The 12,558-nt window shown below is 39.4% G+C and overlaps 2 protein-coding genes across 2 annotated transcripts; both read right to left on the reverse strand.

The window, feature by feature from the left end:
- Positions 1-1,349: 1,349 nt before the first annotated feature.
- On the reverse strand, positions 1,350-2,723 carry LOC133487977 (olfactomedin-4-like). The gene is made up of 3 exons (XM_061795336.1): positions 2,592-2,723; positions 2,356-2,496; positions 1,350-2,278 (listed from the first exon to the last, which is right to left on the reverse strand). Exons 2-3 carry the CDS (start codon positions 2,492-2,494, stop codon positions 1,413-1,415), a joined length of 1,005 nt encoding a protein of 334 aa, XP_061651320.1. The 5' UTR covers positions 2,495-2,496; positions 2,592-2,723; the 3' UTR covers positions 1,350-1,412.
- Positions 2,656-11,291, reverse strand: LOC133487975 (leucine-rich repeat-containing protein 74A). The gene is made up of 14 exons (XM_061795334.1): positions 11,192-11,291; positions 10,860-11,035; positions 10,350-10,457; positions 10,161-10,254; positions 9,348-9,397; positions 9,179-9,260; positions 8,995-9,080; positions 7,853-8,047; positions 7,680-7,775; positions 7,420-7,563; positions 6,600-6,704; positions 6,207-6,292; positions 3,394-5,695; positions 2,656-2,804 (listed from the first exon to the last, which is right to left on the reverse strand). The coding sequence occupies exons 1-13, from the start codon at positions 11,289-11,291 to the stop codon at positions 5,095-5,097; spliced, it is 1,923 nt and encodes a 640-aa protein (XP_061651318.1). The 3' UTR covers positions 2,656-2,804; positions 3,394-5,094.
- Positions 11,292-12,558: the final 1,267 nt, after the last annotated feature.

A 12,558-nucleotide genomic window follows, 5' to 3' on the forward strand; every position in this document is an offset into this window, starting at 1 on the left:
CCACCAAGCAGTTACATTATCAAGAGTTCTGTAATATTTATTGCATTAATTTAGCCATTTCATTAAAACATATTCCTTGATTTTTTTTTCCATTATTTGATTGATTTTTACTTATATATTTTTTTTCATTTGATTAAAAGAGCGACACGGTGGACGGCTGGTTAGCACATCTGCCTCACAGTTCTGAGGACCCAGATTCATATTCCGGCCTCGCCTGTGTGGAGTTTGCATGTTCTCCCCCTGCCTGCGTGGGTTTTCTCCGGGTTCTCCGGTTTCCTCTCATATCCCAAAAACATGCATGGTAGTTTAATTGAAGACTCTAAAGTGCCCGTAGGTGTGAATGTGAGTGCGAATGGTTGTTTGTTTATATGTGGCCTGCGATTGGCTGGCAACCAGTTCAGGGTGTACCCCGCCTCCTGCCCGCAGTTAGCTGGGATAGGCTCCAGCATACCCGCGACCCTAGTGAGAAAATAAATAAAATAAAAATGGTACCGGCATTACCCTTTATTGCTCAGTGACTGTTTTTCTCAATGTCTCTATGTCTCAAAAGTGTTCTCTGCCAAGTGACTGTCTGTTGTCGTACTAGAGCGGCTCCAACTATCAGAGACTAATTCCTTGTGTCTTTTTTGGACATACTTGGCAAATAAAGATGATTCTGATTCTGCTAAGTGCTGTAGAAAATGGATGGATGATTAAATGATTGGTCAATAAATTAGAATTACATTAATTATAAATAATGTGATTAAAATGAGCATAAATTATTATTTTATTAAAATGATCTATTTTGTTTGTTGCATTAATTTATAAAAATTTTCATAAATCTGGCTAGCATGACATATATTTATTCAACTTGTAATTAATTTATCTCATTGGGTGTGTTAATATATTTATTTTAAACAATAAAATAAAAACAGTAAAACATTTTTAGCTATACATACATATTTTTATCTTATCAAATAATTGGTTACTTATACTGTAAATAAACTAATTATTTATAGTACAGTGTAAAAATGAGCATGAATTATTTTACTATTTAAATAATTATTGTACATATTTTACATTAAAAAAAATATTATTATTTTTTTTAACCTTATCTATGAAAGACCTGTACCCTGCTTCTCGCCAAAGTCAGCTGATAGAGGCTCCAGCTCACCCACAACCTAATGAAGACAAGCTCTATAGAAAATGGATGGATGGAGGCTCTGTGAATATACAAGTACCGGTACTTCATATATGTACAGTATATTGCTAGTTATAATAGTATCATCAACTATTTGCAGTAGTCAGCTGCTATTTCAATACTGGAACTCCACAAGAAGACACACACGACTGATGCATGAGAGGATTTATTAGCATTCAAACATAAAGGGGATACTTTATTAAATGAGACGAAAAAGGAGGAAACAGTGTGATTATTCCAATAGCTCACTTACATGTGCGATTTTGGTTAGAGCAAAAGGGGGTTCCACTGTGGCCTTAGCTGCGTGGTTAAACCACAGATGGTAGTTAACGTAGTAGCCGTTACTGTACATGTACAGCTTCTGATCAGTTGGATTGTAGTCCAGGTTGGAATACTTATCCTGGAAGCGCTCAAAAGTTATACTAATATGCTTCTCTTCTTTGGTTTTAGTGTCAAACATGAAAAATATCTCCTCATTTTGAATGTCAACTGTCCTGACAGCATAAAGAACACCACACACCATGAAAATGTTGTTAATGCCTGGTTTGTAGACACTGGTCTGCCATATCTCCTCAATCCCAAAAGACTCTTCGTTTATTTTAGCAAGGACCATCTTGCCGTCTGACTGATCTGTGGCATACGTCACCCAAAGGCCGTTCTCATCGGAAGCAAAATCAAAGACCTGATAAGCGTAGTTGGCGTAGGAAAAGGTCGAGCTTGCCGCAGGAATCACCCTGGATTCATATTTCATGCTGGTAAAATTATATATTATATTAGCCAACCCAAATGGACTGTAGTTCTGATAATACAGTGTGTTGTCACGAACTATATAATTGCTGCCAAGACCATGCCACCCACTTGATATGGTGTGATGCAGGAAAGGGTTTCTTAAAACCAGATTTTTGTAATTAGTGTAGAACCTAATGTCATCAATGTACACAGAGGAGTCCCCAGAGAACCAGTACATAGACTCCCTATCACGAATCGGCTTTGAATCTTTGCCCCAGCCTCCATATATAGAAGAGGTGCTCAGATGAGCATTAAGTTGACTCACAATAGGCTTGCTGACCTTGATGATACCTGTATGATTGCAGGAACCTTCACCAAGAGAGAGGAACATGTAGTTAAATTCATTCACACACATTGCAGTCGATGAAATGTGAGGGAGAGCTTACCTATGTTGGGGTTAAAGATCTCTTGGTGGCATCTCTCACACTCTTCTAGCTCCATTTGGATCTGGATGCACTCTCGGCGGGTCTGCAGAACCAAATGCTTGTCATGGGTCTTCTCCAGCTGGTCAAGAGTCTTCACCATAACTGTGATCCGGGGATTACAAAAAGAAGAAAAAAAACAAGTCCAGCCACAGCTCACCAATCACTCTCTCCAGGTGCATACACATTTGAGGACTTACTTCTTGATGAAGAGACTGGAAGATGCTGGTGGAGCTTTTGAATGAAAGCTGCAGCTCCTGAATTTGAGCCTCCACTTGTTTAATCTTCACCTCAATGCTCTCCAAAGTGGCATCACTGTTGTCATCCGGTTTCTTCTCCAGTAGCTCGATTTCTCTTGTCAGCTCAATGATCTTTTCTGCATATTCTGTCATCTCACTCTCATAGTCCTCGATCTGAAATTTAGGAGTAGTCTTTTTGTCAGGTGCTCTTTACAATTTTTTTGGTGCATACAGTGAACCCCCATTTATCGCGTGTGATACGTTCCAGATCCACCAGTATGAGGTGAAAATCTGCGATATCGAGAGACCGTATAAATTATTTATTTTTTTCAATAGTTTTACCCCTCACACAAGCTTTACATACTTTTTAATATATAAAAAATACAAACTTATTAAAACACACGTTTTTCCAACACGTTAAATTGGGGGGGGGGCTGTATTCAGGCGGCTGCAGCTGCTGCTGCGTCTCGGTAATTAGCTTTACATAAGTTATTATCACCTACGGAGACCTTGTTACAACTTTTACCTCCTCTAGATAGTCCAGTCTGATCAGGCTCCTTGCAGTTTACTCTGCTATGGTCCGCTACAGGCGACCCAAAACAAAATTTTAAGCACAACGGCTCATTATTTTATACCATGACAAGGACATGACGATATCACGGCACTTTTAATGCCATGATATAGCGATATTGTGAATACCGTGCCCATCATTTAAAAAACTGTGATCTGCGGGGAGCACTGTATTTCCATCGTAATGGATTACCTTGCCCATCTCCAGCTCCAGCTTGTGGGAAATCCGCTCAGCTGCCTGCTCCACTACCACTAGATCTTGCACAAGAAACGTAGAACTTGGCAAGAGGGCATCGCAAGTGCATGAGTCCGCACCCCCACTTCCTGCCTCATTATTTGCACTTAGTTCACGCCACTGGTTCAAACCCTGAAACACAGTGACATTGTGTGGATGGAGGTAAAAATATACTCTAAAAAAAAACAAAAAAAAAACGATGATTTAAGTCATACACTTACCCCCCAGGCTAGTGCAGAGCCTAGTAGAGCGAAGGGAAACAGAGGGACAATCATTCTGCAACAGTCAGATGGGTAATGATAGAGTGGCCCAAACCTTCTATGCTTATATAGCCCATTTAAACATCTTAAGAGGATGTTCCACCTGTCCGAGTTCACAGCATTGTTTGCTCAGATACAGGTCCAAATGTAACGACGTTATCTTCAGCAAACAGGAACTAATTTAATCTTAGGGCATTAGTTTGACGTGATCTGCAGGCATTAGCATTCACAGTACCTATGGTTGGGTGTGTCCAACACCTGACAGATTTCCCAAGTAAATGCTTTACGTTTGCATATGATGCTTCTCATTGAGTACAACTTCGAAAGGTTGACTGAACTATTTGATTTCTAATTACGTCGAAAGGAGTAGTAGTAGAAGAAAACCATTTGAAGGGAAATTCAGGTCAGAGAATGGAGCCTAAAGCTGGTAAAATGGGAAACTGAAATGTACTTCAGTACCAAAGAAAAAAGTGAAAATGAATATTTAGCATCAATACCAGTTTTGATAACTTGACACAATGAAAACAAATTAAAAAAGCTTATCTGCACACAGAATAGTTTCCCTCTTTTATTAACTTTTAGTGTGCTTATACTGAGAACAAAAGCAAGCTAGCATGAGCTCAGGCTTTTATGCTATCAAAACAATGTGTTACCATAGCATTGCTAATGTCGAAAACTGAAAACAAAATTACAAAAAATAAGCTCAATTAGCTAATAATAATGCATGAAAAAATACACTTAACCTGTATGTGATTTTACAGATTAGACAAAGAACTTTTGAATGCCAGAAGCTGGTGGTTTAGGCTGGCACAAGACACAGCCTTATTTGCCAATCATTCTTAGAGCCAACAACATCAAACAAATCTGTTAAATAAGGTCAAATGGGAAATAGCTTGAGTTACGAATCTATTGCATCCTCGTCGTAATGATCCCTGGTTTACATTCCTCCGTCACTGTAGTCCCTCCCGCCTTAGAAGATCTCAAGATCTTAATCGCTATTGAATGTACAGTACATCTCTCTACGTCATCCGTGGAGGTTGAAAATAGTAACCAGCTCATTTTGACAAAGGAAGGAGTTGAAAGTACAGATATCTGTTTTCAAATTTTGGAAGTAAAAGTAAACAATTGTCAGAAAAAATAAATTGAATACTTATTTTTTTCTGACTTATTTTAAATTACCGCTACCCAAAAAGTCTACTTAAGTACTGTAACAAAGTATTTGTAATTTCCGCTACTTATTATTTGTTTCGCAACACAGGTTTCGTAGCAGACTTATTTGAGATAAACATTGAAATAGAATGATTCCGACATGTTTGTTTGATAGTAAAAGAGCCTCCAGTGCTCAAGCTACATAAATTGCACCAATATTGAGACCTACTGTATCCGTTCAGTTACATTTTTAAAATGAGTTCATATTCTTTGAGTTCTTCTTCACAAATTTCTTTGCTTTAGCTTTTTTCCCTTTCTTTGCTTTATTCCTAAGCAGCGTGCTATCAAGAGCAGGTCTGGACCTGGTCAGGTGGCTAACAGTTGGTTGCTTAATCTTGTTGCGGCCCATCTCGAGATTGGAATTTACAGCCCATGCAGGGATGGACCTGCCTTGGGCAGATTGAGGAGAAGTAATCAGCAAGTTAGGTTGGGAACGCGAGTACAAATATGAAGACTTGGTGATACGGGGTGGCGTCGCGCCTGCTAACATGGGCAGGTGGACGTGGTCACTGCTGGGGTTGGAGACTGTGTACCAGCCACTGTTTGACATCACAATGTGGTGCCAAGAGCTGAGAGGAGTTGCGGAGAAGCGATGGGGCCCAGCTGACTCTTCTTTGGCATCCCCTGGAGATATGACCACAGAGCCGTGTGGCGTCACTGCCTCCACGGCGCTCTGGAACGTCTTGAGGATGCGGTCGCTCTTAAGCTTCTCTTTCTTCTGACGGGATGCGATCTTGCGCAGATGTTGGCGGTGATTCTGCATCATCTGCTTCCTGGTATCTACCAGTCCCCTGCATGAGAGCATCAGGCACTGTTTTACCATGCACTTTAGGAATTTCCACTCTCCCAACTTCTATGTATGCCTTTTGTACTTAGAAGTTTTATCATGGAGTCATAGAGACTCACATGTGGTTGACCCCAGACAAGATGTGGCACATTATCTCAACCTTTTACAGCAGTGATTCCCAACCATTGTGTCGTGGCAGACTATCATCAGGATCAAGCTAAATATTAAGTATAAACTAATAATAATTATAATTCTAAAATGTCTACCATTGAATCTACCATTGAATATTCTTGGGGTAAAAAACGTTTGTGCCATAAAGAAACATCAATGAATGTGACTACAGTATATATAACGTAACAGGGTTGCACATTAGCATTATACCATCAGTCAAACAATAATAAAACCAGAGTTTGACAAGAGGATTGCCACAATCCAATGCTTTATAACAATAAACTGAGAGGAGCAAGGACATATGGGGAAATATAACCAAAGATTATGGGACATATCATCGTCACCTGTAGTCTACCATTCCTGTCCTGTCGCGATCGAGCCTCTGGATAAACTCTTCAATCTGGAATCGATCCAAGGGAACACTTGATTGCTGTTAAAATTTCCAAGGAAAGAGTTGATATACTGTATAAGTCTCTGTGTCTTTTGTTATACCCTATTTTTATTGGTTGCATTTGTTTTTTGTGTTGCAAAATAGGGCATTATTCCTTAATTCCTCAATTAATGATTTTGTTTATCAATCCGTGAAGACAAGGCCAAGTTGAAGTCCAGTCGATTCCAAGATGAGACCACAGAGACCAGAATCGATGTGAACTATTCACACACACGTCTGAAGATGAACAATTTGTAGTGCCAAACATAAAGTACATTCTGCAAAAAAGACCTATGATTATTCAAACCTGTACTGCGTTCCTGAAATCAACCACAGGGACTTGCATGGTGGCATCTTTGTCAATATTTCGGAAGAAATCCCACAAACGTAGCTTGTGTCGATCCAGATAGTCCTTCAATAAATACAAAATAAATATATATGAGCCCGACTGATGGAATACACGGTGTCCCAAAAGTCACCAAAAACTTTGTTTTTTTTTCTATTTTGTTTCATTTATAATTGTGATAGACTTAAAGCCATCAGCATTTGCAAGTTTAAGCTTTGCAGCTTTTGGAAGCGTACAGTATCATTCCCTTGCTCATGTCTCGCATATTTACATTGGAGCAGCATTGCCAAATTTCTGCCTGGTAAGAAGTTATTATACCCCTAACTGCAGTTCAATGCCAGTTTGAGAAGCCTTATTGCTGTCACACTGCTCCAATGTGTAGTACAATTTATGTACTGACTTCTGGTTGTTCAAATGAAAGATTAAGATACTGCAGCCCTGCAGATCGACCTTCCCTGGGTTCAGGCAATCACCCACTTTAGGAGTTTGGTGTTAGTGGTACTGGTAGTAGCAGGCCTTCCGCTGCGTGGTTTGTCAAGAACAAATCCTGTTTCGAGAAACTTTCCATGGATAGTGTAAACTGTACTACATGTTGGAGCAGTGTGACCATAAAGCTTCTCAAACTAGCACTGACAGAAAAACTTCTTGGGACACGGCGATTTCGCCAAAAAGCTGAAAGTCACAACAACAACATGATTTCATAGACTAAGGAGGTGACTTCTTCAAATTATGAAAGACACTGGATATACTGTAAAAGTTTTCTTTAGGAATGATAACCAACCTGGATGACTTTCATTGGATCGATCCGTCTGACTGGTTTCTTGGCAATAAAACCTCCAACCCCTCCATACTGTACATCCAAACTTGGATGCTCTTTGCATGTCACCTCCAGCAGATGTAAAAAGTTTTCATTGACCAACACACTCTGCTCAGATATAAGAAAAGTCAAACGATTGATGAGGTAGAAAATCTAAAATAATGCAGGTTATTCATGACTTACTTTTATAGTTATGTTGAATGGATGTGAAAATAGGCACTTACACATATATTAATCTCTTCCAAGGCAGTTTTAGGCGTTTTCTTTACCATATTGACCAGGGACAGTGCTCCCTCGACTGTTAGTGAATTGTAAGATAGCTGAAGGAGCGAGTAATTAAAAACATGATTTTACATAAGACAGCAGAGAGTGTATGCTGAGTCATTAATTTACTTACCATCAGAACCCGGAGAGTGTCGTTGTACTCAAGACCCCTGCAGAGCATGCTGACACCCTCATTGGTGATGCGGTTGTTGTTGAGGTTGAGGTGCACCAGAGTGTTGTTGAATTTCAGAGCTTCACCCATTGCTAGGGCCCCCTCGTTCCCAAAACCATTCCACGATAGATCAAGGTGCTTTAACATTGTATTCACCTAAATATGGAGAAAGACAATATTCCACACCGGAGTCCATTTACAGTATGTCCCTTAAACTGCACTCTATCCAAAGGGTGATCGAGGGCCCAAACCCCGGATAAGCAGAAACAAATGGATGGATGGATGGATGGATGATTTTCACTTAGAAATTTTATTTATAATTAGTTTACTTTGAATGACCTAATAATTTTTTTATTTAAAAAAAAAAAGTTAAGCCATATAGCAATCATTTTATTTTTAATAATAAAATTATAATTGTTTTAGATTTTTTTTCAACCAATTATTTGATAAAATGAATAAAAATGTGGCGGAAGAGTGGACGACTTCTTAGCATATCTGCCTCATTCCGCTTATCCTCACTAGGGTCGCGGGCGTGCTGGAGCCTATCCCAGCTATCTTCGGGCGAAAGGCGGGGTACACCCTGAACTGGTCGCCAGCCAATCACAGGGCACATAGAAACAAACAACCATTCTCACTCACATTCACACCTGCGGGCAATTTAGAGTCTCCCATTACTTCATGTTTTTGGGATGTGGGAGGAAACCGGAGTGCCCGGAGAAAACCCACGCAGGCATGGGGAGAACATGAAAACTCCACACAGCCGGGGCCGGGAATCAAACCCCGGTCCTCAGAACTGTGAGGCAGATGTGCTAACCAGTCCCTCACCGTGCCGCCGAGGATGGAACAAATTAATCGAATTTCCATTAATTTCAATATGGAAAGATGATTTGATGATTTTTGAGTGTTTTGAGTTACGAGTGTGGTCACAGAACAAATGAAACCCATATTTCAAGGCACCACTGTAATTACAGATCATTAGACTCCTCTCTTCAGTACTTTGCAGGTTATCTCCACAAGACAGTCTAGTGTACCACTAAAAGAAGTGAAGTGTGATGCAAGGCCCGAGACATTACATACAGTATAATCAGTGATTGCCCACGTACCTTGAGTCCAGCAGTTAGAGCAACAGCTCCTTTCATTCTGAGTTGATTCCAACAAAGGTTCAACACCTCCAGACACGCGTTGCTTGCTGTTAATATGTGCGAATAGAAAAGGACATTGTGTTTACCTATACGTTTGACAGAGTCATATTAACAAAGACATGGAGGTGAGTGACTGTTCGCGTACCCAGCAACAGTCCTAGATGCTCTCCTCCTCGTCCACAAAACCTATTATGGCTGAGGTCTAACTCCTTAATACTTAAATTAATCTAAATGTAAAAATATATATATATTAACAACATAATAAAAGCGTACAAGGAAATCTGTCAGGTGTAGACGGATCGTGAAAAACTTACCGAAAAGGCTTCTACAAAATACTTTGCATCATCGTCTGTAAATCCATTTCCTGTTGGATGAAAAACCCCATAACAACAATGACTCAATCATGATAGATAGCTAGATAGATAGCTAGATAGCTATCAGACAGACAGACAGACAGACAGACAGATAGACAGATAGATGGCTAGATAGCGAGACAGACAGACAGACACACAGACAGACAGATAGACAGATAGACAGATAGATAGATAGATAGATAGATAGATAGATAGATAGATAGATAGATAGATAGATAGATAGATAGATAGATAGATAGATAGATAGACAGACAGATAGACAGATAGATAGCTAGATAGCTAGACAGACAGACAGACAGACAGACAGACAGACAGACAGACAGATAGACAGATAGATAGATAGAGAGATAGATAGATAGATAGATAGATAGATAGATAGATAGATAGACAGACAGACAGACAGACAGATAGACAGATAGACAGATAGACAGATAGATAGATAGATAGATAGATAGATAGATAGATAGATAGATAGATAGATAGATAGATAGATAGATGTTGCATGGTAGTACACAGTAAGTAATAAATATCGTCTAATTAAGCTACAGTAATATTTGTACAATTTGTGCCAAGTGGAAACTATTATAATACTGACAGTGACATAGAGTATAATGACATATTGATGGATTACATCCAATAAGTATGAAACATTGAACAATTAGCACTTAACGCATTGAGAGGTATAAATATGCATAACATTATACTGTACCAAATAGAGTTTAAACGCTAACATCCTTATATACTGTACATTACCTGAGAGTTTGATAGATTTTAGCGAAAGGCTGTCCAGCAACATTTTGCCTACATACTCAGCTCCAGAAGAAAGAAGATGGTTGTTGGACAAGTCCTAGAATAAGTATATATATTCACACATGCACCTATTATAAAATTCATTTACATGTATTATGAATTAATCATTATTATTAACATTTTGCTTCATACCAAATGCTGGATGGTGAAATTAGCCTTCAGCATCTCTGCCAGGTCCTTGGCTCCCTCTGCTTGTATGTAGTTGTCAGCCAGTTCCAGAGTATTGAGATGCGTATCACTCTGAGGACAAAAGGCTCATCATAAATGTCCACCCATCCATTTTCTATAGCGCCTATCCAAACTGACTTTGGGCGAAAACTGCGGGCTACACCCTGGACAGGTCGCCAAGCCAATCACAGGGCACATGTAGACAAACAAGCATTCGCACTCAGGTTCAAACTTATGCACAATTTTGATTTTACAGTGTTCAATTAACCTAACATGCATGTTTTTAGACTGTGGGAGTCAGCCAGAGTACCTAGAGAAAACTCACTCATGCACGACAAACAACAAGCAAACACCACACAGGGAGGCCAGAGCCAAGATTCAAACCCCGATACGTAGAACTATGAGGCAGATCTACTACCAATGTAAATTTTAAATATGTTGCTTTTAGTGACATGCTCACATTTTGTGACTCACCACCAAAGCAATAGCGAGTGCTTTGCACCCCAAAGGTCCAAGGCCATGGTGGCTGAGGGTCATGGTGGGAGAGTCGAGGTTCCGTATGAAGTAGGAGACCGGAACAGCACCCACCAGCTTGCAGGCTTGTCGGTAGACATCAGCTATGGATGTCTTATTGTTTCTGTCTTCTTTTTCTATTTCATTGTAAGCATTGTGCATCAAACAGCAAGAGACATTTACAGCAAAGTGTGAAACAGAAGGCAGACACAAAGGCAGTTGTATTAGGCAGTGAAATAATGTTTGGATGAACATAATGTAGATTTGCTGAACCCCTTATATAATGCACTCACCATCCAAGTCTGTGTCAAAATCCTCTTCCAAGCTTCGTCTCAATGTCGTGGATGGATCATTATCCTCTAAACAGAGGGACTCAAAAGTGAGTGTTGACATTTGTGTTAGCTGTCAAACAAACTAAAAACATACACTCAAGACACAAGGACTCCCCTGCCTAAAATGAACCACATTGTTTCTTAATGTAAGAAAGAGTCTGTGAGGTAAGATAAAATGCCTGTGTGTAACTCAATCTGTCAGGCAGCATGTGATGCATACTGCACTAAATAATGTACATGCATCCTGGACTTGTTCAGAGTCTAGAATTGTACATGTCATATTTGCTCATTTGTGTAGTGTGTGTGCATATATATATATATATATATACCTCTGCCTATCATATAGTACTCACAAAAGTGAGTATATCCATCACATTTCTGTCAATATTTAATTATATCTTTTCATGGGACACTGTAGAAACTTTACACTTTGCTACAGTGTAAAGTAGACAGCGTACAGCTGGAATAACATTGTAAATTTACTGTCTCAAAGTAACGCAACACATAGCCGCTAATGTCTAAACTGATGGCAACAAAAATGAGTACACCCTAAGTGAAACTTTCAAAATCAACCCAGAGTACCATGTGACTCGTTCGTGTTGCAATGTGTCAGGTGTTAATGGGAAGTAGGTGTGTTACATTTAGTGTTATCACTCTCACACTGATACTGGAAGTTTAAAATGGCATCTCATATGCAAGAACTCTCTGAGGATCTGAAAAAAAAGAAGCTATCTACATAAAGATGGCTATAAACTTGTGAGATTGAGCAGCAATCTCCCTCTCTCTCTGTGTGTGCGTGCAAAATCTCATTTTGATTAAATGCACATCTAACGGACACACACCACCCACAGGTAATGGTAATACTAGTTTACAGTATCTACAGTACATTTCTCAGTGTGGCACGGTGGAAGACTGGTTAGCACATCTGCCTCACAGTTCTGAGGACCTGGGTACAAATCTGGGCTCGTCTGTATGTAGTTTGCATGTTCTCCTTGTGCCTCTGTGGGCTTTCTTTGGTAGGAAAGACGAGAAGTCAGATAAGCTGAAAAGTCTAACTTTGGGTTACGTTACTCAGAAATATTATTTGTCCAGACTGTTCTCTATACAAAACCAAAATGTTGAGGTCTATTTTAAAAATGTATTTGACATTGGATAGCTAAAAAAAAAAGCCAAATTTAATAGAGAACGATGAGCACATCTGCAACTTGTTTAACACACACTGTTTAGTTATGTTAACTGGGTTGCAGTGGTAGTACTAAGAAGAATGATTATCTACAGATTTTTGAATGAATTGTTCATTTGTACCCCAAGAAGTGCACTGAAGCTTC

Source organism: Phyllopteryx taeniolatus, chromosome 13 (genome assembly GCF_024500385.1).
Source record: "Phyllopteryx taeniolatus isolate TA_2022b chromosome 13, UOR_Ptae_1.2, whole genome shotgun sequence".
In the NCBI taxonomy this organism is placed as follows: Eukaryota; Metazoa; Chordata; class Actinopteri; order Syngnathiformes; family Syngnathidae; genus Phyllopteryx; species Phyllopteryx taeniolatus.

Excerpts from the sequence above, each read along its gene's own strand:
- LOC133487977 (XM_061795336.1), bottom strand. The coding sequence starts at position 2,494 with ATGGTGAAGACTCTTGACCAGCTGGAGAAGACCCATGACAAGCATTTG. Across the intron at positions 2,279-2,355 it reads GATCTTTAACCCCAACATAG|GTTCCTGCAATCATACAGGT; the intron begins GTAAGCTCTCCC and ends CTCTTGGTGAAG.
- LOC133487975 (XM_061795334.1), bottom strand. The coding sequence starts at position 11,291 with ATGTCAACACTCACTTTTGAGTCCCTCTGTTTAGAGGATAATGATCCA. Across the intron at positions 9,261-9,347 it reads ATTTTGTAGAAGCCTTTTCG|ATTAATTTAAGTATTAAGGA; the intron begins GTAAGTTTTTCA and ends TTTTACATTTAG. Across the intron at positions 7,564-7,679 it reads TGGAAGAGATTAATATATGT|AGTGTGTTGGTCAATGAAAA; the intron begins GTAAGTGCCTAT and ends ATATCTGAGCAG.